The 25,248-nt window shown below is 42.4% G+C and overlaps 1 protein-coding gene across 1 annotated transcript in view; it reads left to right on the forward strand.

Annotated features, from left to right (window-relative positions):
• LOC137899641 (membrane-associated guanylate kinase, WW and PDZ domain-containing protein 1-like) overlaps positions 1–25,248 on the forward strand; it is a 57,676-nt gene that overhangs the window by 19,176 nt on the left and 13,252 nt on the right. The window contains exons 3-13 of the mRNA XM_068743682.1: positions 10,455–10,574; positions 12,212–12,400; positions 13,341–13,608; positions 13,910–13,957; positions 14,218–14,300; positions 14,873–14,911; positions 16,167–16,224; positions 16,348–16,457; positions 17,660–17,788; positions 18,103–18,288; positions 19,617–20,228. Of these exons, the coding sequence (XP_068599783.1) occupies positions 10,455–10,574; positions 12,212–12,400; positions 13,341–13,608; positions 13,910–13,957; positions 14,218–14,300; positions 14,873–14,911; positions 16,167–16,224; positions 16,348–16,457; positions 17,660–17,788; positions 18,103–18,288; positions 19,617–20,228 (1,842 nt within the window). The remainder of the gene's footprint in view (positions 1–10,454; positions 10,575–12,211; positions 12,401–13,340; positions 13,609–13,909; positions 13,958–14,217; positions 14,301–14,872; positions 14,912–16,166; positions 16,225–16,347; positions 16,458–17,659; positions 17,789–18,102; positions 18,289–19,616; positions 20,229–25,248) is intronic.

The raw sequence follows: 25,248 nt of genomic DNA on the forward strand, positions 1-25,248 counted from the left end.
TTGTTATTGACAATCTGTTTCAGGCCCATTTTGATGTGTTTTAATGCATCTTAACGGTATCTTATATGGAAGAACAAAAACCTCCTCTTTCTGGAGCCGGACTTAACAACATTCTTGTGTCTTGTCTTGCATACACTAAGCCAGGTGAAGTGTAGCTCATGGTAACAATGTTTTCCCTTATTTTTGTGAACTTCTTTTGTGAGGAATGTTTCCAAGATGAGCCCAGGCTCACTCAAGTCAAAATTTGAAACAACCAGTCCCCGATTAATGAACTACCAACTTTTCCAACAATCCAGAAATGTTTCATGTATAGTTCTCTCTGCAGGACTCAACCAAACTGTCCACAGGAGAGAAAAAAAAAGCTTGGAACTGTTGATTGTATCATGTGAAAACTATTCACAAGATTGATTATTGTATTTCAGATGAGTAACTGGTGAATCAGCGAATAAGCTTGTGTTGTCACTGGAGTATTATTTTGTCATCAAGTTGACTTTTTTACACGACTTATTTTTGTGTGAGAGTCTTGTGATGGTTTGCATGTGGGTCTCATATCCTAACCAGCTTGGTCCAATACTGCATTATGATGTCATTGTCAAATTAATAACTGTGTCCATTGAGTTTTTTTCTCTCGTTCATGCTATTCCAAAGACATTTACGACACCAGGACCTTATTTTTTTGTGTGTTTGTGAGTGAAGCAGGAATCATTGCACTGCATGGACTCTACTTATTTACAGGTACAACAAACCTACACGCCTGGTAGCTTCTGCAGATTTCAGAGGATGTGCCAAATTGTAAGTTTAAGGAAGGATGATACAGCCAGCATGTGTTTAAATACTTACATAGAGCGAAACATGTTAATTATGTTTTAGGGTGCTTATAGGCATCACACACTTCTTTTGACATTGCAAACACGTGCAGTGGGATGTTCTGTTGGGACACTTAATTTAACTTCCAAATTTGTCCCAAAGAATTATTTGCTTCACTAATCTGCTCTCCAGTAGCCACGTTGTTAATGCGAATAAAAGTAGCCTGTCATTTAACAGAGAACTCTGTGAATCCTCATTGGGCATCGGATCATCAAAATATATCGGACATATTGCTTGTCAAATATTCACATTCCCTATTTAAATGCATCGGGATTAGATGGAGAAGGAAAATGCTAGTCTTCACTGTGTATAAGTAAGGGAACAGATACATTAAGGTACTACATATTCAATTCAACACATTTGGGTGATTTCCTTCAGGGCTGCTGCATGGTACAACTGCTATTTTACCAAACTTTTAGTCATGGTGGAATGCGACCATGAATCTCAGACTGGACAAAGGGAATCCAAACAGAGTCTTCCCTCAGGGCAACTCCTGGGTTTGTGGCCAGGTTGCCTGGACATTCACTCCTGCAGGCACAGGCTTGCTTTGCCAGGTGAAAGCCTTTCTTTGGTCTCACGTCTCTTCATCTCTCTTTGTGCTAATCGAGTCGAGGCTCGTTGCCCTAGTCCAGTCAAAGCATAGTAAACAGACACAACATGCAGTCAATGCTGCAATCCCCATGCAATGCATAAAAACCCTTATCATATTTGAACATTTATAGAGTACAGAATATGATCTTCATCATTACCCTCATCCTTGTCCAGCTGCCCTCTACTCTCATACTTAACCCAGTACCCCCCCCCCCCCAAGCTTTCTCTTTCACAAGACCTGCCTGAAGCTTGCTATTTATCAGGCAGGACCATGTGTTAGCTGATGTCAAGTGTCTATATTTATGGCTAAGATAGCAGGAGAAGGAGAAAGGAAAAAGACAGAGATGAGAGGAAGAGAGGAAGAGTGGTGGAGGAAGGCAGTAGGCGGGAGTATGCAGGGGACTTCAGCCATTGGCCTCAGACAGGAACTAGAGTGTGAATAGCTTACAATGGCTTAGTCTCTAAGCTGGGCTGGACCTCTAATTTTTCTGCATGTGGAGCTTTGAAGAAAAACGGCAGCTGCCTCCTCACTGCCTGCCTGAATGAGCCTGCAAGCTGGGAGCGAGCACTCACTCACAGACAAGTGGATGATCCATGGATGGTGTGGTTTGGAGAGGGCTTGCAGAATTTAGCACGCTTGGATTTAACCTTTTTTAAAGATTTCCTTGGAATAACTCGCAGAGCGGGAAGCGGCAGCGGCGTGGCGGTAAAGAGGTAATTCTTTGACATTTACTTCTTCTCCTGGGAACGATGCCCTGGCTACCAGGATTAGATTGGATGGGATGTGGGTGGGGAGAATAAACAGATGCACACAGATGCAGAAATACAGAGGCAAGTGTATTTTCTGACTGTGGGAATCAGATCTTATACAGATTTGCGTTGTGGTGTGAATGGGTTGTGATGGGGTTTTTTTTGTCATGTGTCTGTGTGCCTTTTAGTCTGCTATAATATTGTCCTTTCTAACTCACTTTCATTTCTTAAATTTTTCTTTGACCTCCCTCACAGACTCTTCTTAGCATTAGTCTTTTGATATAAGCTCATCCCACTTTTTGTCATCTTGGTTTTCTCTCTCTAGTATAGACAGTTTTTTCTAATATGTTAATTATCCTGCCACCTTTTGTCTCTTTTTTTTTTTTTACAAGAGTTCCAGCTAATGATCCTTTACATTCCAAGTGTTTTCCCGCTATATATGTTCCACCCTCCTTCGTTATTCTTCTACCCGGTATTGAAAGGGGAGAGATGGGGAGGGAGCAGGGGGAACAGCAGGAGAATGGTGGCTGGGACTCAGCTGTGTGGAGTGTTGTGGCGCGAGCTGAAAGAATGGCCTGTTATACTGGGCGACAGCAGTATTGTGTGTCTGGCCTCTTTCCCTCTCTCCTCTCTTTCTTCTTTTTAATGGGTAACTGAATCATTTTCCAAACAATCACAGAGAGGAATCTGGCTGTTGGAAAGAAATTAACGAGTATCTTTGATAATGAAGGGTACTCATTCCGTTAATTTCAGGGATGGGTATTGTTAATCAAAACTCACTGTGAACTGTTTGCATCATCATCTATGCAGAAATAGAAAACCAATAGAAAACTTAAATCAGGAGCACATTCACTCATTTTTCAAGCAGAATTATTGCTCGGTTTGATTTTGATTTTATCACATTTGGAAATCTAGTAATAGCAGTAATGGTGGTAGTAGTAGTAGTAGCAGTAGTAGTAGTAGTAGTAACAGTAGGAGGAGTATTACAAGGAGGACAATGCGGAGCCTGAAGGAGGAGGAGCCTGTCTAACAAATCAAACATTCATTCAAACAGAGATCTTAAATTTAAAAATTTGCTTCAAGTACAAGCAGTCATAACTAAATAAACTTTTATTTATTTATTTATACATAAGTTGCAGTAATTACAACGTTTTCACGTTGTTCAATAGGACCTCATTTCTGCTGAAACCAAAAAACATTGACACAAATCCTCTTGGGCCGTATTTAATGTTGTCTTCCCACGATCGATATGTGCGTCATTGCGGGGAGCAAGCAGAGACGTCGCAGGCCTCTGCTGTATTTCCTTCCACCGCAGTTAACCGAACGTGCTCCAGCCTGGGCGCTGTTAGAAGCGCCCAGGCTAGCGTCTGTTATTTGCCTAACTATTAATCTGAGGACCTCTGCAACATTGATTTTCTCTCTGTTTCTCTTAATAAATCATTTTTGGTCAGCAAATCCTGGGGTGGAGGCGCTAATTGAACGCAGCTATGGCAAGTGGTAAGACTCACCTCGGTCTCCTGGTCAGATGATCAGGATTGAGGAATATCATCCAATAATTATCCATCGCAGCAGCGACGGGCCTCGGGCATGCAGAATGGAGGGACACGCCTTACAATTAAAATAACGTTAACCCGTGTTGTGCCCAAGTATTCTGCAACGCATACTATTCGATACATTAGCATCTCTAAAGAGATTTGTTCAACTGGCATCATAATGGTTGCAAATGGCCATCTCGGCGTAGTTTGCGGTTGAGACGCTCCCATCATCTGACCAGTGTATTAAGGGACTACTTGTGTAGATGAGGCCTTAAAGTGCTGCCTCAGTCAATGCTGCTCCAGTAATTGGCTTAGAGGCCCAAGAGAGTTCCCTGCTAACTCCCTGTGTGACTGTTGCCGTTCTTTGCCCTGCCCTTGTGCTGTCTGCTCGCACATATGCACCTCGTTTCTTCTCGCATCACCCATCAGCCTCTGTTTTCATAACATACACATCTCCATCAGCACGCAGGGAGTGTTTGTCCTGGAAACACACAATAGTCATGGCTTCTGTTGTTGCTGTGGGGGCAGTTACAAGTGTGAGCATATTTAAGTGTTTATAGTTTACTGACACTTGGTATTTTATTTATATTATTATTTATACTTTTAATTTGAGCATTAATATACTCAGGTATTATTTTAGAATTGTTGAGAGAAAGAAAAAAAAAAGCATTTTCCTGCAGGCTCGTGTCACTCTATGGCCAGTTGGATTTTTGCTTGTTCCTGTTTGTCGTTTGCCCCCCCCCCCTCACCATGTGCACGCACATAACCAGCAGGGGTTAAAACAGCAGATGTTTGGCTGAGTGTCTGTCTGTGTCAGACAATGAGGGGAAGCTCCTTAGACCATTAACAGCAGGAAGGCGATTGAGGGTATCAGATGACACAAGAGTGCTGTCAGCCCTGTGGCCCTTTGTTAATACACAGAGGGACTTCTTTCACCTGGGTGTGTGTGTGTGCCTGCATGTGATTGCGGTTGCAGTGGTTGTGTATGCGCAGATGGTTTAGAGTAAAGATCTGCACAGTCAACGATGAGGTCATGTGGGTAGAGATGGCCCCAGATGAAGAGCGCGCCATAGAGAACCAGAGGTCAGGACAGGATATCTAGACAGACGATTTAATGAAATACACCACGTGTTTGGCTGTTTACACTATGTCAAATTTAATGATAACATTTAAAGCAAATGTAAAACATAATAACAGACCTGGCAAAGCAGAGCTAAAAAAAAAAAATCAAGAGGCACTGTTCCCCACAAGGAGAAAATCCACACTTCAAACAATGCTTCATTTTCACCTGCACAACTTAACCTCTTTATAAAGTATGACACTTTTTTATTTTCATCTTCTAAAGAATGCTCCAAATTGCCCACAATAGTAATGAAGCACCATCAAGTGTCTGTGTGATGTCGGTAGAAACGCTATTTGTTGAGTGAAGCAATAGAGTGTAACAGTCTACAGACATCTGCTGTCTGATTCAAGTTGGCACTAATGATGAGAACAAAGCCACAGTTGAAGTTATAGTTAGTCCGTGCAGATGAAGTTGTTACTTGACTAGCTGACTCGGTGGTCAAGTCAAGAACCAAATGCAAAATCTGAGATAAAGCAGACTGACAAAGTAATGCAACTTGCAAACCATTAACGTCCATTTCTCCATTTGTAGCTCAGAAATCATGATTGGTACCAGATCCCATTTTTAATCCTTCAGCCCTGTTCTCCTGCAGTACATAATGTTACATATGGCTATCCCTGGCAGGCTTCAGCCACTTTAGAAGACACAAACATTCTCTGAGCTACATGAATTAAATATTTAGTCAGCCTCCACAGACAACATCTTCCCTCTGAATTTAAAACTCACATGTCTTGCATCAGATGCCCACCAGAAAAAGCTTCAGCGAGGCTTCATTTCAAAGCAAACTTGTTCTTTTTTCCTCCAGACTGTACATAAAAATTGCGTAGATTTAAACCAAAAACCTTGTTTTTGTCTTTCCTTGACCTTGGAACTTAAAGTTTCTGTGCACATCAGTATTTTTCTTCAAAATTGCAAGTGACGTGGTGAAATATCGGCAGGAATCTCAGATTGTTTGGTTGAAAAAGCAAAGTCAAAGTTCCGCCCTGTGCATTGTAAAACATTCAGTAGCCAGATGGCCTTAGAATATGCTTTTCTCTGACGCCAGATAAAATGGCCTGTGAATGTTTTGCCAGGAGTACTTGTTTATTTACAGTGTGTAGCAGAAGCACACTCAGAAAGCCGCTAAGTGTCCGAATGTGCTTTCACACTGCCGCTGTTTGCTCCCTTTTAAACTGACCAGAGTTCCTTTCCTCGGACAATCCGCTCCGTTTGGGCTGGAGCAAAGGCAGGATCAACTGTACGTAGTAATGCTACGCGGTGCATCTCCGGTAGAGGAAGTACAGCGCGCACTCCAAGCTGCTCTGCAGGGGAAGCTCATTAACCAAAAAAAGTGCCGAAATATGTACCGCTGTGTGTAGATTTCATTGACTAAATATGCGTTCTAATGCTTTCATCTTTTGTTCAGAACCAGCTACTTATCGCGGGTAACTGACACGACCTGTAACGGTCCAGCTTGAGCGTAGTGTGTGCTGTTCTACTGCGCGGAACTGGACGGTCATTGGATAAATGCTGGGCTTTGTGCCGCCCATCAGCTTCTCTGGGGCATGATGATTGGATGATCTGTCTGAGGCAGTGATTTTGATTGACAGTGAAATAAACGATTCAGCGAAGCATAAAACACCCAAATATTTTACAAGTGTTTCATTGTGTTGTTCTGAACTGATCCCCAGCGACTTTGTCTTTATTAAAAACGACTAGCGTTGTGTAACATTTATGATTTAGGCCAGAACAAAATGAGCTTCCCTCCTTGAATGAGCAGCAGCCGTAACTGCACTCCCAACCAAAACAAACATGGGAGAGGGAGGGACTTCCCCTTCTATTTTGTCCAATCGACAAGCGCCCTTTTCAGCCACGTGGCGCTGCTCCGAAAGTCCGTTTCGCGAAGAAATCACAGTGTGAACGCAGACCTTTCAACTAATTTTAAATGCAAGAATTTGCTCCCTAAGGAGCCGAGTCCTCTTGGTGCAGTGTGAAAGCACCCTAAGGAAAATTAAGGCTACGCCCTTCATTACAGTAGTAGTAGTGCTCAGACAAAGGGCATCTTTGTTCTGCTGCTATCTGTGTCGCCGCGCTGAGAGATGATGCTGACCCTCTATTTATGTTGGTCTTCATTTTCTTTTCATATAATCTTTGTATTCTTAAGGACATTTGTGTGGATGAATGTTCATATTTTGTCTTGATTTATGATGATTGCATCTTTCAAGGTCTACAGTTCAAGAGTATGTAGTTAATGATTTATAAAAAGGTCAGATGCTCCTGCAGTTTCTGATCTGATCTGCAGGCAACTTAAGGGATCCATGGCCTCGACTCTATGCCTTTTTATGAGCTTCCAATCATGAAAGAAACTGGCATCTACAACCTGCTATTTATAGTCCACACTCTGAATATACTATTGGTCAGCTGTGGCATGGGAGTCAGAGCAGCCGTACACGGAAGTATAAGATTGAGGGATTGATGCCCTACTGTCAAGTTACTGTACTGTACCTACTATACCTACAAGTCTACATGTTAAAGTATCCTTGAGCAAATTATTGAAGCCCATTTTGCTCCCTTTGGCGTTGTGATGGCAGCCTGCCTCTGTTCAAGGACAGTCCAGGAATAATAAAGTTTTACAAATCTTTAAACAAATCTCTCTCTTTCTATCTCTGATTGAGACTGAATCTTCATCCATATTTGTTTTTACTGTGAATTTTATACCATATACAGACTGTAGAACATTCCAGAGCTGAGCATAAGGGCAGGTCAAGAGGTAAACACACAATAGTAGTGTTTACTTCTATATATAGTATAGTAGCTGGGAAAAACACTTTCAACAACACAGATGTTTGTACTGAATACCTTCTAAAAGATGTTTAATACACACAGTCTACTTATTTAGGTTATACATTAATAATGCATTCACTCAAGTGTTCTAGTGCTACAGCCAGTGATGCTATTGTCACTATCTCTAATTGTGTGTAGGTCAAACCCAGTTTCTATTTGAGTGTTCTAATTTTTGTTGAGTGTTAACATAAGAAAAGTAAAAAAAGAAAACAACTCTGGTTGCTGGATTTGAAATTAAACAATTACAACAATTATGTTCCATTGATTTTGGAGGCCAGTCTCTGCTGCTTCTCCTAAATGGAATTTATATGCTACATTCAATGAATTGTCCTCATCCTGTTACATGCAAGTACATAAACAAATATACACATAGCTTTAGGAATGGACTACTTTAGCTGGGTGGAGTTTTTCCATTACGATTTTACACTAGTGTCACATTTTTTACACCTCAAAGATGCTCAAAGAATGCGAGGTTGATGACCAATTAATAGGCCCTGAATCTGGGCAATAAGACTTAGGAAGTATTTAAATGTTGTTGAGTGAAGCATTTCAGCCTCGAATTAGAATGAATGCAAATTCATGGCACTGACATCATAAAGTACATCAAAAGTTGACCCAATAGTCTATAAATATTGCATTTAAATTATGTATTTTGCAGAGAAAAACAGAATATCCGAAAGGAGGTTCAATTGTCACGAGGTTGTGCAATAAACTCGAATAAATAAACTTTATTAGATGGGGTTCAAGTTTCAGTATTTGGTATGATTGTAATTCCAGAATTAGTCGTCCTATTACCAGACTGTGGGACAACCCAGTCCTTTGACCCAAACTCCAGTCAACGCTCCTTTCATCTCACCACGATCCACTGAGGTGAGCACAGAGCAGCCCTGTGCTCGCACTGTGCTGCTGTAAATGGATATTTACATGATGTTTTCTTTTTTTCTTCTTCACGCAAGGCATTTGTTTTGTTGCTCACATTTCGAGCCCGAGTGTAGTCAGTGAAATTGCCTTCTCTTTATCAATTTGTCTTGGGAATGAAGTCCAAATTGTCAGGAAGAGAAAGCCATGAACAGCGTTGCAGTGCAGTGGAGACGTATGACAGAGTAGTGCACTGTCAAGACTTGCTTATTATCAGCCGTTTGTTGGCTGGGCTTATCCTGAGGGATTGGGTGTGAATTTGCATTTTGGAGAGGCGCAGGTAAACACTACAAGTCTTCAGGCAGACATGACCTTTATCTCTCATCCGCATTATGACATTAAGGTTTTTAGTTTGTCAGTCCACTGTTGGGTTTAACGCCGCCTCGGGCTGAAATATCTAATTAAAGGGATTAAGATGTAATTTTGTACAGATATTCATAGTACCTAGAGAGAGAATCATAATTGCTTTGGTGAGCCCCTGACTTTTCCCGCAGTGCAGCAACAAGGTCAAACTTTCATTTGTCATATGAAATATATCGGGATGGATTAGCACAAAATTTACTCCTGACATTCATGGCTCTGAGAAGTGAAGTCCTAATGATCGGGTTCCGGAATGAAATGCCTTCACGGTTATTTGATGAGTTGTCATGGAATTTGGTGACCGTTTTTAGTCCCTTCAGGAGAAATTGTTTTACATTTCTGTAACTGCTTATCCTCTGACACATGGGCGTCATCTTTTGGGCGTGAGGCAGGGTGCACTCTGGGTAGGTCTACCCTATTCTACCCTACGAAACCAAACACAGTCCTGTCATTGTGCTTTAAGGCTATTGCTGGTGTACTGCATTAGAATGTGTTTGCATGTGGTTCACAACACGACTGAGCCATCATTAGATGGAGTGCAAGAGGCACCAGCTGACACAGTTGTGGACGGTGTGAGTGTTGCCAGGAGTATTAGGAGCTGTGACCCCTCCAAGGTCTTGTATAATTAATTTACAACATGAAGTCATTTTCCAAAGAAGTGCTGTCCCAGGACTGGCCAAGATATTTCCTCAAACTCCCAGGCTCCCTGTAGAGAGCCGGTCGTGACTGTTGCCTGCACTGATGCTCACAGATTAGTTCAACCACATGGCCTGTCATCTCATCTTTTTTTTTTTCCAAAGACAAAGACACAATGGCCCCTGTCTCCATTGTCTGGTGTCAAATTCCTAGTACAGCATTGCATTTCAAAGTAATAGCACAGTTCACTAATCATTAACTTCAGTAGAGATGAGCTTTATGGCAATATGGACAAGAAGGATTGAGAGTTTCTCTGTCTCATGCAAAGTAATCTGTTAAATTTGTACTGCCCTTTAACTTCACAGCACCGAAGAATGAAGTTCACTGTTAGCCATCGCAGTCGTAGCAGGCGATGCAGCATGATCAAGCCACAACAGATTAAGGAAAAACAACTTTACTGTTATTACATTGATTCACTTCCAAATTCCAGACTCACCATGAAGAAATGAATGGATTGTTGCTTAAGGCGACCTTTGTTCTACCTTCTGACTTAGCAGAGACGTTGTTAGACGTGAGCTCAGCGCACTCATCACTTGTTCCAACTCGTGATTTTATAACTCATTTAGTTCTTCAAAAGCCTTTCACCCTCAGAAAGCTGGATGTATCAATGTTTAGATGTTGACTGCATTTTAACACTAAAGTTGTGCTTTCTCTGCGGAAGTTGTGAAAGAAGCAAATGGAAAATGTTATTTTCCCCATCAGAGAGGGTATAAGTCCATCTTTAACTGCAACAGCAACGCATTCATTTCAATAGTGCAGCTGTCTAAACCTTGTTTGTGTTCTGTCTTCAGGTACAACCCGTCCCCCACGAGACGGAGAAGTCCCAGGGGTGGATTACAACTTCTTGTCTGTGGAGGACTTCTTAAAACTTGAGGAGAGTGGAACGCTACTGGAAATAGGAACGTATGAAGGTGGGAATGATCCTGTTTGACACGAGCGCATTTCTCATGAATCTCAAAACATTCAATGAGCTTGACAGCATTCAGCATTTTTATGATTGCTACATGCAGAAGGGTGGTAGCTCTGTGCACTCAGCTGATTCTGATTAGACTTTGCATCATGGGAGGTGGGGGTGGGGGGGCCGTGCATCCAGGAGGCAGCAGCTCAGTCCACATCTGTCCCTCTCAATATGATTAGGACTGAGTAGTGCACTAAGTCTCATCGTGATACAAACCTGTGTGTGTAAACATGTGTGTACTGGTGTATTTTGGGATTTCATTGTGTGTTTGTTTGCAAGCCTGTATGTTGCGCAAAACCAAGGCTAATGTGTGTGTGTGTGTGTGGTGGTGGGGGGGGTGTTACGACATTAATCCGCTCGGCACAGGCGCTGCTATGTGTTGGCACATTTGAGCTCTTCATGCAGACAATGTCAAATACCTGCCCACAGGAGTCTGTGGAAATCCAGACAACCAGAGAACAGACAGGATTATTATTTCACAAAGGCTCTGGAATTTTATGAATACATGACTAAATAAATAAACATATTGGATCATGTAAGCCTAAATGGTTTTAGGAAGTTTTACCTTTTTATTTGATAGTAGATTGGAAAACATTTGACGGTGTGGGGAGGGAGTCTGACGCAGGGCAACATTCATGCCAAAATTCAAACTGTTACCATAATATGTTTGGAAAGCAGCATCTTTTCAACCCTCATTAATTGTTCCCTGCCAAGAAAGTGGGTGAGGCATGCAGGAATGGCTTCATGTTCAAAATGCAATATTTTTTCATGAAACTTTATGCACATAACAACCAAGTATACTGATGTAGGGTTGTGTGTGTGTGTGTGTGAGAGAGAGAGATGATGTGTGTTTTTCCATTGCTTCCAGTCATTATTCTTAAACAAGGCTGTGTCAGTAGTCTTAAACTAAAGGACATGAAAGTGATTGTCTAAAATGTATTAACATATTTTGGCCAAGAGACCAGCACAGTCCAGGCAGTTTCAACCTTCCATCCATCCATCTTCAACCGCTTATTCGGGGTCGGGTCGCCGGCGCGGCAGCCTTAGCAGGGAAGCCCAGACTTCCCTCTCCCCGGCCGCTTCTTCCAGCTCTTCCGGGGGGTAATCCAAACCAGTTTGTAATCCAAACTGATTGAAGATACAGCATCAATTGATCAGAGAAATAAAAATGTGGTTATCGATCTTCCCCAATCGTTAGCAAAGCCAATAAGCACCGCTTCACAAAATGCTGAAGTGTTTGTGTGCAACATTGCCATTAGATTTATGCATTAGCGCTATAACTATATAAAGACCATATGATGATTCATTACCATGCTAGAAAAGATTATGTTAGAAAGCGTTTAAAGGCAGCTGATTGTATTTTCTCAGTGTCTTTCCAGGGTCCAGACAGTATAGCTCTGAAGAGTTTTCCATCATCACCAACTGTTTATTTCCGTGATTTTTCATCAGGCAATAATCCTGGTCTCTCCGCTCTATAAGAGCAGATTTCATATGCCCACAGCTTGGTTTTATCCCTGGTGACTGAGTCAGTTCATTTTCCTTCCTCCTTCTGTGTGTCTCTAGCATGCTAATGTCCTTCTTGTTGCCTAGGTAACTATTATGGGACCCCCAAGCCGCCAAGGCAGCCCATCATTGGGACAGTGATTCTTCGTGATGCAGGCTCTCAGCAGTCCACTCCTAAGCGCACCAAGTCCTACAATGACATGCAAAATGCTCGAGTAGTGCCTGCTGAGGACGACGATGACGACCAGGCCACGGAAATGAACAACAGTTTTACAGGTAGGGCCATGACATTCTGTTTCTGCAGCTCCCACATGCATCTGCATGACTTGTTCTTGTTGTTTGTCTGTTTTCTAGAAAATGTTCTGCATGTGCATGTGTCTGTCCAGGATGATGATTTGTTTATGATCTTCTCCCTTGTTGTTGGGACTTACATCAGCCCTGTGTGATGCGCTAATCCATTTTCCGTGAGCTTACAAATACTGCCCCCTGCCTGTGAGGAGGGCTGCAGTGGGACAGGAAGTAGATTGTCGGATATGCTCAAAAATATTTTTCAGCATACAGTTCTCACATAATGCCATAGCTGTGTCATATTTCTTCACTTTTCTTGTTGCTCATTAAGTTCAGTATGTGAACATCAAATGTTTACATTTTCACCTCAAAATGATTTATGTTGATGATCTGTCTGTGGATCAAATCTGCAAGGGAACAACATGGCATTGTTGTCCAAAGCATCGAGCTGCAGCACCCGTTCTTCTCTCCTGCAAGCTTGAACCTTGATTCGGTTTTTTTGGCCTCTCTTTTTGATGCTGTGAATCTATGCACTCTGTGTGTGCCCACCCCAAAACTGCCAGTGTTGAATTAGCATTTGATCGAGTCTGAAAAGACCTGGGAAGAACTGGGGGGCGATGTGATGGCTGGCTTTAGGAGAATGGGGTTCATGGGTAGAGAGTTCAAACAGGATGGGGGCCCAGAAAAATGTGGGAAAGACTGCCGCTTAAAGAATTAGCATATTCCTGGGACCCTTTGAGTACACTGAAACTGGGCGGGAGCCAAAGTTCAAATGGAGAGAAGGGGAAGTGCTGCGTCTTTACGTGACATTTGTTGAAAAGTTTCCAGAGTACACTAATTTGATCACGTTGCAGTTTTTCTTGCATGCGTGTGACATAAACTGTGCTTTTGTTTTGGTGTTTTGCGTCTTGCCCGTTGTGTTACCCAGGATCCTTAGTGCGTAGTCTCTTCCCCTCTCCTCTGTTGTGCACAGGTAACCCAAACGACCAGGACGAGAGCCGCGGCGGCATCCTCCGGCCATACCCCGCACGTGACAATGCTCCGTCCTGCGGTCTGAACAATGCGGCCACCTCTACCTCCGACAGCGGGCATCAGACCCTCGCAGAGCTGCAGGTCTCGCCAGAAGACCCAGTGGGACCAATGCCTGAGAACTGGGAGATGGCCTACACGGAAAATGGAGAGCTTTATTTTATAGAGTATGTATCATCAACCTGCAGCATTTTATTTTGATCTGTTGCACATAAACTTTGCATGGCCGGAAAAAGTATTTCTCACTGTATGGTATTTCGTCTTTTATGTTTTTACCTGCAGTATTCCCCCCCATGTTTGCCCAGTGGCTTGTTTCCCCCCATGATTTGGTTCTTAGGCCTCTCCCAAGCCAGCATGCCCAGCCCCCTGGGTGCTACTGCTTTCCTGTTAATCCCTCCATGTCCCGATCTCTAAAGGAGATCACATCCTGACCACCTGACTACCTCCACCTCTCTGTCCTCTCTGCAGCACGGCAAAGACACACCACCAGGACATGGCTGTGTATTTTCAGAGCTTGTATGTTCATTTCTGCTATCCCTGAATTACACTATGTTCCCGTTTTAACAATAGAGGGGAAAATCAGGCTGTTTATTGTTGCTATAGTACTTGTGTCATTCACATTTCACTTTGCAGCAGACGCCTGTTGTCCTCTGTAAACTTGCTGATGTGGCTTGAGTTCTCATTTATATTGAAGCCATAACTCCTGCTGTTCTCTTGTATGACATTTGATGGCCTATGCTGAATTGTCCTGTTGTCTTGTTTGTTTTCCCCCTCAGCCACAACACAAAGACCACATCATGGATGGATCCTCGGTGTAGAGACAAAGCCTCCAGGGCCCTAGAAGAGTGTGATGACGATGGTAAGCCACCTCATCTCTTTTATCACACTATAAATGTGCCTCCACACATCTGTGTAGTGGATTAGGAATCAGCAGGCGGTGTCTGAGGTCCGTAATATTTTGCTCCTGGACTGAGGACTGACTTTGCCACTTCCTTAATTTATTTGGTAGCAGCGTATGAAAATAATGAGTTTTGAATGCAGGCTTTGTTGATTGGGCATGTATCCAACATGTTTTTCATAGAACATGGCAAATAATCCCCAAAGACTCATGAAGTGGTTGATTAATTCCAAATGACAGCTGACTAATTCAGAATTCAGAATACAGCTTTGTTAAACTGCACCATCAAGTGGTGAAATGTAAAGTGGCACATTGCATTTAAATACATTGCTCAGTTTTTTTGGGGGGGGCAGAGGGATATTATTTGATCCTTATCCTGATTTATCTGTTCTGAAACTAAGGTGTTTCTCTCTCTCTCTCTCTCTCTCTCTCTGGCCTTTGCTAATTGTTGCTCCTACCCTCCTGTTTGCCCTCCAACCACTATTCTATTCTTCATTTTGCGTGGTTTGTTTCATCTTGCTTTCATTTTGGAGAAGAGGGGCTACATACAGAAGAGCTAGAGACGGATTTAGGTGAGACTTTTAGATTTATGCATCTTAAAGCAAAAGTTACGCTGATTTACACTATTTAATACGACACGGTTATCAACTGTCATTTCTTTTGTTGACATTGACATCCAAGCCTCTCAATTCTGCTGTGGAGAGATATTCAAGGAGGTATAAAAAAAATGTGCTGCAATGTGCGGCATTGTGGGAACTTTTTGACAGCGGCACCGTAGAGCTGTGTTGTAATGTTTGTATTTTGACATGATAGATGAGTGTGCCACCTGCAGAGAGAAATGGTGCATACTTGCAGTTGCTGGTGGCAATGTGCTGACATAGCAGAGGGGCTGAAAAAGAGTAGAAGAAGAAGAAGCCTGCAAGCCAGTGTAAATAATGTAGGACTCATGCAATGAAAAGACGGAACAGGCCTACTCTATCGTGAATGCAGCAGTAGCTGGTTTAGGAGTGCACATCCTGTCTCCCTGTTTAGCGTGTGTCTGAACCTCACGGTAACTTAAAGAGGCAATGTCTTTGTCGCACCAAATATATTGGGGAGGAGGGCCGAGAACATCTGCCAAAATCCCCGTGGGAATGTGTCCATTTGATTGGCCTCATCTGTCAGACGTTCCTATTGACAGTGGTTAGGTGTGCGCCCATTTGTGCATCGCCTTAATGTGATGCTGAGTTTACGGTCTAGTTGTGTGTTGACCCAGATTCTAGTTTGAAGCTGTGTAGTGTCACACACCTTCCGTGAGATGTTTCAGACGTGAGCATAATGATAGTGGTTGTAGGCAGCAGGAGGAGTATGCAGGCCATCGTGGTGACGTACGCATGCCTCGTGTACTGATGAGCTATTCTCTATAGAATCCTGGCTAGTTTGGGTTTGAAGCATTGCGCTGTGTTCTCAGGTACAAAGAATTTCACAAGATTAAATAAAAAATGCTCAGAAATGTATTATATTGTACAGATATAAATGTCTCATTATATACATAATGTTGTGTAATTATTAGATTGTGCATTCTCTGTTAGCATGTGATCCCATTTTATGGTTAAATCAAAAACAAACAAAAACATGCTGTAATAGACCAGAATCCCAGATTAATCATGCTGGTAAACATTGCGCGGCAGAGGGGATTAAGTCAAAACAGAAATCACTCTTTTACCAACAATCGGAATAATATACTGAATGTGTCACGCAAGCATTCAACGCAACACACTAAAAGTCAGTCGTGATCTTAGCGTGTTATCATTCCGTGTTTAACACTGCGTGTTTTGTGTATTCCAGAGCTGCCTCCAGGATGGGAAAGGATAGAGGACCCTGTGTATGGGGTGTACTATGTGGAGTAAGTTAATCACCTGCTTGACACAGTGAGAATCTTATCATGGCTGAAGCTTTGACGTTTAGTTATCATCTAGTCGATACTCTCATGCATTATTTGTTTCCTTTCCCCGTCTTTCGTCCTCAGCCATATAAACAGGAAGACCCAGTACGAAAACCCAGTGGTGGAGGCGCGGCGTCGCAAAGTCATGGAGCAGCAGCAGCCGCAGCCTCCAGAAGGTGAGCGGTATATTCAAGGTTCGTTTCCTGCCCTGACGTGGCACCATTTCTTTCTTTCTTTCTGTCTCTTAGTGTCGTGTCCCAGTTTGTCCAGTGTTCTCCTTGGTTTGTGCCAGACTGCTACTCTCTCTTCTGTGACTGAACTTTAACTTTGTCCTGGAGACTTGATGGACAAAAAACATGATTCACTCATTTTGATTCTCAAAGTTAATATGTGTGACTGGAACGCAGCTGGTCCAAGCCCTGGTGTTGTCTTTGGTGTTTACATCTTAATTTTTTTGTGATTTTAAATCATAACTGCTATGTGTGTCACATTAATGCAGCCTCATAGGTAGCAGGGGTAGTGTCTCCCGTGAGCCGGTCCCGAGCCCGGATAAATTGCGTCAGGAATGGCATCCGACATAAAACTTTGCCAGAATTAAGCACGCAATTTACTAAGACGTTGATTTGCTGTGACGACTCCTGAGTCCTGACGGGACAAGTCGAAAGAGGAAGAAGAAGAACTGCTATGAATTTGCTGTAACATAACATTTAAATTTGGCCCAGTGGTTTTTCAGTGGAAGGGCTGAAGACAAAGATAATGTGTGAGGTGAAAAGGAAAGATCCCTCTGAAATAACAGGATGCCGATCAGCGTGATCGGCTTCAGCGGTTATAATATGGCTCGTGGATGCAATTTGACTAGGCCTTCACATCCAGTTGCCAAAATTAGCATTACATATAATCAAATTTTTATTCTGTGTGATGTTTGATGCTATTATCCCCAATGTTCATCATGGGGGGGAAAAAACTTAATAAATGCATAAATCTGTAAAGAGATCAGAGTGAAAATGTGGATCTTATAACTCCAGATATTGGCTGTGAATCGTATCTTTTAAGTCACAAGTTTTCCTTCATATCAAACACCAACATAAAGTGTTGGGAGCTATTGAAATGTAATAGTTTTCCATTAGAGTTTTATCCTATAGCTAACTCGCTGAATTAAAGGGAGCATCACACTTCCTGATATAATCAACATCAACATTACATGTAATCAAATAATAACTATAAGTAGATTTAAATGAAGGCGATTGCAACTCAGGCATGAAAATGCATCGTGAATAAAATGGGCCCAAATCTCTGTGTAATCCATGTCTTTCTCTTAAGTGTTTTACATTTGCATGTGTGTGTGTGTGTGTGTAAGTACACTTTAGAGTGAGTGTATGTGGTTGTGTCTGTGCAGAGTGGATAGAGGAGCACTCCTCAGCAGCAGCTCCATTAGCAAACTATGCTCCAAACACAAACCACCTGGAGACCTACAGGGACCCACAGGTCCCACCAACTCTACCTCCCATTCCTGCTGGAGCCAAACGTAAGTGATTGTGATGAATAGATGCTGTAGATGCTTAATTAACACTGCTACATTCTTCTTGAGAGGACAAGAAAGACTTAATATAGTTCAAATGACATTGTTAAAGAAGTTCAGAAAACTTGATGTCATTCCATCTGCTTTGAAAATAACTGCTTATTCGAATTTATTTTGGCCTTTAAATAGGTGCTTTTAAAGTGGCTTTTCTGCAGGAAAACCTCGTAAAGGTCTTAGTGAACACATTCCAAACTGTTCAAGCTGCTGATTTCTAGCAACATTTCTATATGTCGGGAATCCGTGCGATTTGTTCCCTGCAGGAGGGAAGCCTTTCTTCACGAGAAACCCAGCAGAGCTGAAAGGAACCTTCATTAACACAAAGCTGAAGAAGAGTCGCCGGGGCTTTGGTTTCACTGTGGTAGGAGGTGATGAGCCAGATGAGTTCCTGCAGATTAAAAGTTTGGTGCTGGATGGACCGGCTGCTGTGGATGGAAAGATGGAGACAGGTGCAGTTTATAACCACCACCTACAGATGGCACTGTTTTCATTCAACGACATACATGCTGGTGTTGGTCCACCACATCCTGTATATATGTTCTTCACTGCTTCTGGACCCAGTTCCAGTGGCCCATGCAAGATCCACTACTTGCTACAATACAAAGCTACACCAAATAATGCATGATTTTCAAGATTACATTTTCTTTTTTATTATATTATTTTGTATTGATCCAATCTAAGCATCCAATGAAGGGAATTGGAAATATGAGCAAACCAATTACGTGTGCAACAACCCTACACAGAGTGAAACATCGGCCTCCTGAATTTAGCTGTCATATAATTTTACACAATGATGTATCATCTAAAGCCCTCAAACAGTGATGTAACATCAGTGTCTGTCCACAGATGGAAGTCTTGCATAAGATAAAAGCTGTATTTTATGTCTCTAGAGGGAGCTGCTTATAGCCTGATAAATTTCTGCGAGTGATGTTAATTTTAATGAGAATGTGGGAGTGCTGGAAAAAGAATGACAATAATGTAGTGGTGGGGTAAGAAATAAGAGAAGTTGCCATTCCTTTTACATCAGTCACTATAGCACGATGACAGACCAAAAAGACGAGACCTAACAAAGATTATATCTAATCGAATGTTGTTTATTTTTACTGTCTATTGGAATGGTAAGCATGAAGTCTCAACACACTCGTAAATAAGCAGCTGCTTAGGATCATCATAACCACCAGAGGTCCCCCAAGAGCCCTTGAAACGTCCCACAAGTCATCTTGTTTACTCATTAGTTTGTAATTAAAAAAAAACATGATTTCACTTCCACAACAGCCAGGATACATATAATTCTAGGAAAAATAAGGATATTGTGGATTTTTCCTTTTTATTTGCCTTGTACTTTTACACCATCTTTATAGTTTTTAAATGTAGTTATTCAGCTTTACGCCTTACTCTTGATCCACTTATCCTTTTACGGATTTGTTTGCTGTCGTTGCTATTCTAGTTAAAAATGGCATTTTTGTGGCACTTTAGTTAGCTCTTTCTTTCTTCAGAGAAATGCAACTGAGGATAAACATGTTTGATTACCGGTATTGTTAGTAGATGTTCTGCGTTCTTCTACTTCTACTAAACGACAAAGAAATGAACAAACTCAATCAAGTTATTCAATTGTTAACAGTAAATACATGTCTACTTGTTTATTTTGTAACTTTCCAGTACACATAATCCATTTTGACACTTAGGGCTGTATAACTTTGTATTTCACCTGATATATTAATACCTGCTTACCGCATGAAAGATTTCAACACTAACAGTACATTTGTCCACGGTGCAGGTGACGTGATCGTCAGTGTGAACGACACCATCGTGCTGGGTTACACCCATGCTCAGGTGGTGAAGATCTTCCAATCCATTCCCATTGGTTCCATGGTGGACTTAGCCTTATGCCGCGGCTACCCACTGCCCTTTGACCCTGATGATCCCAACACTAGCCTGGTGACCTCAGTGGCAATCTTGGATAAGGAGCCCATCATCGTCAACGGACAACAGTCATTGGACTCGCCTTCCAACCAGGCCGGACCCATTAATGGCATGAGGGATCTTCGGCCTCACAGTCCCTCAGCTGAAGTGGCATCTAATGGCTCACACGGATACCCCAGTGATGTGGTCACTCTGGCCTCGTCAATAGCAACACAGCCCGAGCTGATCACAATCCATATGGAGAAGGGCGACAAGGGATTTGGTTTCACGATTGCCGATAGCCTGACAGGAGGAGGACAGAGGGTAAAACAGATAGTGGACTACCCACGCTGCCGTGGCCTAAGGGAGGGCGACATTCTAATGGAGGTCAACAAGAGAAATGTCCAGAATATGAGCCACAATCAGGTTGTGGACCTGCTGAGCAAATGTCCCCGAGGCACTGAGGTCACCATGCTGGTGCAAAGAGGTGTGTATTACATCTTGTTGTTGGATGTGTGTCAGTGGGAGGGGGTGAACAGATGCTAGAACTAAAGTTTTGAGATGCAAGGATGTTTGGTTTTTCGCCTGAAGGAAAGTACTATTTCCCGTTGAAAGGATAAGAGCCTAAACACTTGTTGTGTAAATGGTGACAAAATGAGAAAGCAGGAGAGAAACGTGGGTTCGGGCAGCAATTTGAAAATGATCCGAGTGGCTGGGACGAAATGTGGAGAGACAAAGAGGCGATGGACTGAGTTAGCATGGCAGTCGATGAGCAGATGAGGCTGGGAAGGAGTGGGAGGCTGGATGAATAGGGGGCGGGGGGGGGGGGGGGGGGGGGTATGCATGTGATTAATGCAGATGCTGTGCTGAAACGGACCTCAGAGACTCTGTCAGTATTTATGTTTGATTTCATTACAGACTGCTTTTATTTTAATAGGGTATTTGGATAGATGTTGATTTATTTTGAAAGTACCATACCTAAGATATTTAAGTTAGAGGATGTTAGAGCTAAAATGACTGACTATTACTTTTATTTTAATCCGTAAACGTTCAGACGGTTTAGTCCAGTCCAATTCACGTCCCACACTTCATGTTTTTGTACACAACGCTTTGGACTAAATAGACCCTAAGATCATTGACATGTGAAATGTCTGCACTGACTGATTAGCATTAGGAGTCCCTCACGTGTGTCTCACCCTTATTGACCCAGAGCTCTATCTATGAGTGGCAGTTTGGGATAAATGCCCCACATCAATTATGCTCGCTAATGAATTGACCTTGTGCTCTGGAGGTTAGCGATGCAGTGCGGTGTCCTGGCTACCAGGCCTGATGAGTGCTGTCTGAGATTCATGACTGACATGCGTTAAAATCTCTGGCTGACATCTTTGAGTCCACGGCTTCCTCTTTTGAGCTTTTGATGAGCACAAACAGCCTGTGGCAAAATCCAGACCAAATTCTCACAATGCGATTCCCACTGGGATCCGTGTCTGCAAACCGAAACGTCAGAATACACCGGTCCATGCTGCACATTTCATCAACAGCATTTTCCCTTTCACATTGTTGCCATGCGATAATCTTAGACCATTTTTCTTTTCTTTTTTTTTGATTGCCAAACGCTCACCAGTTCCAGCCTATCAAATGCTTGGAACTGCCTTTTTGTAATTTGAATATTCTTGTTATTCACGCAAGTGAAGCCTTGCATTATGGGAAATTGTGATTCTCATTTATCACTGATGCCTGATTTTTTCGAGATCAAAAAATCATCCAAATCATACATCACAGTCTAATTACTCACCATTGAAAACAGCCATTTGTTACCCTCTGCTGCTGGGACTGATGTCGCACACTCATCTTTCTTCCTGATAATGACGCTGTGACCTTTCAATTGATTGCTATAGTAGCTAGGGCATAATCGTTCACCAACAACGATAATGGGAGGAGTGAGTCAAAGCAAATGAGAAAGAATGGATGATGAAGGAAAAGGGGAATCAGGACTAGTTCATTTTGTATTCATCAGTCTGCCCTGTAATAAGGGAACAATGAACACCAGTATCTGTTCTGGAATAGAGATGACGTTGTCTGTATTATTACATGACGAAAGACACCATCCTTTTTCATACTACACCAATCCAACGGTCTATGCTCTGTTCTTCAGTCCCTACTCATGAATCGTTTTCACATGGTTCATCTCAGGAGGGTGTGCTTGCAGACAGAGGAAGCTTTCCTTGTCGTTGCCTTAATGTTGTCAGTAATGGCAGAGCATTGACTCTGACGTGAACAGGCACATGTTGGTATTTCGATTTTCGGTTCCGTTCTCATCAAACACTTGGATTGAAGGAGAATGGTAACTACGGGAAAAAGACAAGCAGAACATGTGCATTTCCAAACATGAAAATAATGTTTATTTTCATTTATATTTAATGGTTACATTGAATAATACTGCACATAACATGAAATTATTCGGAAATGTGATCATTTAGTGATTCATGGGGGGGGGGCTTCCTCTCTAAACAATAGCATGTGCAAATATTTACCTATAAATGAGGCCAGGCCAGTCATGGCTCCTCCATCTTGTCTTCCCACCATTGTTGCCATGACAATCATGCACAGTGCTCCTGTCCCCCCGAGAGACAGAAGAGAAAGAAGAGAGGTAGCGCAAACAGGACTGTACACTGTGGAAGAATAAAACATGGTGGCGATAGATGATGAAGGCGAGCAGGACAGTATAATTACTTAGATGAATGAAACAATATTATAAGTGGAACAAGGAGAAATGTTAACGGCTTGGCTCAACTAAAGAAAGCATAAGTCATTCTGCCTGGCGTCTAACGATGCATAGAGATGATCTGGAGGAAGGACCATTGACTTCCTCCGTGTGAGCTCTGCAGAGACGCCAAGGCCACAGCTTCATCATCGCATTAAAATACTGGTCGACTCTTTGTGCAGCAGAATCACTTTGAAAGGCTTGTAGTGTTTCAAAGCTCTTGTTCCATGAATAAAAAAAGACTACCCCCACACTTATACTCACATTTGTCACCACACAGCTACACTGCCCTTCAGTGAAATCTGCTGTTTGCATATCTCGTTTTTTGTTGTTGTTGTTTTAGTCATTCTTTCTTTGTTTGCTTAAAGGCCAATGAAGATAAGGAATGTTTGACTCACAACAACACACACATTTTGCAAAATTATGCCGATTGATAGTGTAATAACTTTGTAAAATGTGTGTGGTGGGTGTGAGTCAAACATTTTTAGACATGAGAGGACTTCAAGTACCAGCAGTGCAGAGTGATGGAGAATGTGGGAAGGAAGTGAAGAATCGTGTGCAGGCAGGCTGGAACGGGTGGAGGAAAGTATCAGGTGTGCTCTGTGACAGGAGAGTGTCAGAGAGGATGAAGGGAAAGGTCTACAAGACAGTGGTGAGGACAGCCATGATCTGCGGCTTAGAAACAGTGGCTGTGAGAAAAAGACAGGAGGCGGAGCTAGAAGTGGCGGAGATGAAGATGCTGAGGTTCTCCTTCGGAGTGACCAGGTTGGATAGGATTAGAAATGAGACAATGAGAGGGACAGTGAAGGTTAGACATTTTGGAGACAAGGTCAGAGAGAGACCAGACTTTGATGGTTTGGACATGTCCAGAGGAGAGACAGGGACTATATCGGTAGAAGAATGCTGAGGATGGAACTGCCAGGGAACAGGGCTAGAGGTCAACCCAGGAGAAGATGCATGGACGCAGTGAGGGAGGACCTAAGAGTAACTGGTGTTGGGGAGGACGATGCAAAGGACAGGGTGAAGTGGAGAACGTTGATTTGCTGTGGCGACCCCTGATGGGACAAGCTGAAAGTACAGTAGTGTTATGCTGATTGATGGTATATACATGTATCAAGGCCTCCCTTTAGTGCTGTTCAGTGATTTCCTCATCAGCACACTTCTTTGTAATTCCGCTAACCGTTAACGCTAACTAACAGACATCCCTAACGATCTTCTGAGAAGCAATGGAGGCAGTCTCCTCCACACTGAAGCTCAGAGATAGTTTGGATCATAAAATAACTGACAGCTCTTCCAATTTGATTGTTTCCCTCCGGTAGAAGGTTGTGTGGCTATTAATAGAATCAGGTTTTTGAATGCTAATTTTGCAACCTCAGTGATCAGAGCAGAATAAAATACTTAATTTAAATAGAAAAAATAGGTCCCAATTATCTTTCCTGCACACTGTCCATCATGCTGGGACTTCTGGCAATCATGCTGATTTTAAAATCTATATGGCATGCGTGAATTCATGGATGCTTCCACACAGCTGCATATGTGCAAAAAAATGCAATGCACATATTTCTTGCGCCGAGCTTCAGCTGCTCATGAATGTTATATTGAGCCAAATTCAATCAACCCAGAACGCCATAAATCTGCATCAAAAAAAGCCAGAAGCCATATTAAAGCATTTTTAAAGACTGCATCATGTGTGAAGAGTTCTCACCGTGCAGCATGCAAATCGTCTGTTCCTTCTGAAATGTTGGTGTAGAATCAGGGGTCAAAGTTTTAATTTTAATTAAGTGTCAGACCAAATCTAACGACCATTTGGGCTTAATTGTATTACATTTTTGTATGCTTGATGCTTGTGCTTGCCATATTGCCACTTTGGAGATTTCCAGAGGTTGTTGCAAAGTGAAGGGTCCTTTTTGACCTCCCACTCTGTGTGGTTCCTCACACACACACACACTCAGTAGCTGAGATGTTTCACCTGCTCCAGTAACTGGCACCCCATAATCTATTGGAGGGAGAAAGAGAGGGAGGGAAAATAGGGAGGATAAATTATGAATCGTGTAGAGAGAGGGACTTTGCAGCAACAGAGAGTTTTAACATTTAATGATTTTTTTTTTTGCCAATGCAGCAGAAAGAGGCTAAAATGGATGCTTGCATGTCAAAGCAATGTTATACGCATGCTCCCCGTAGGTATTCTCATCTGTGCACACTTGGTACCAGATTTGAAGAATACATTTCTGTGGTCTTTATAGTAGAGATAAAGGAGAAGGATACACAAATGGATCAAAGATCTGGAATTAATGTAAATGATCTGCGGCCCACTCCTCAGCTAAGCAGACTGCTGCCATTATATACACCCTGATTGCCTTGGCAACAACAACTCATTGTCCTGGCCCTGCCTCACATTATTTATGCATTGAACTCTCCATTTTCTTTCTCATAAAGTATGATGTATAGTCAGTGGCCTCGTGGAAAGTGGTGAATGCTCTTGGTGCGTAAGTTAAACCGTGTCGTCGGGATTCTGAAAAGGTTCCTGTTAATCTTTTTGAGGTTGAGAAAACTGTGTGATGAATGAATTGCCCAGTTATGATGGATGTGAGAATAAAGTGGGTAAAGTGGGAGTGGAGATGTTTCCCCACGCTGGTATGCTGCGGACCCTCTCCCCTGATGACTTGCTCCAAGTATGAATATTTCATTAGCACAAATAAGATTGATCTTCACAGTGACGCTCTACAGTATGTTAACTGGTGTG

The sequence above is a fragment of the Brachionichthys hirsutus genome, chromosome 2 (genome assembly GCF_040956055.1).
Source record: "Brachionichthys hirsutus isolate HB-005 chromosome 2, CSIRO-AGI_Bhir_v1, whole genome shotgun sequence".
In the NCBI taxonomy this organism is placed as follows: Eukaryota; Metazoa; Chordata; class Actinopteri; order Lophiiformes; family Brachionichthyidae; genus Brachionichthys; species Brachionichthys hirsutus.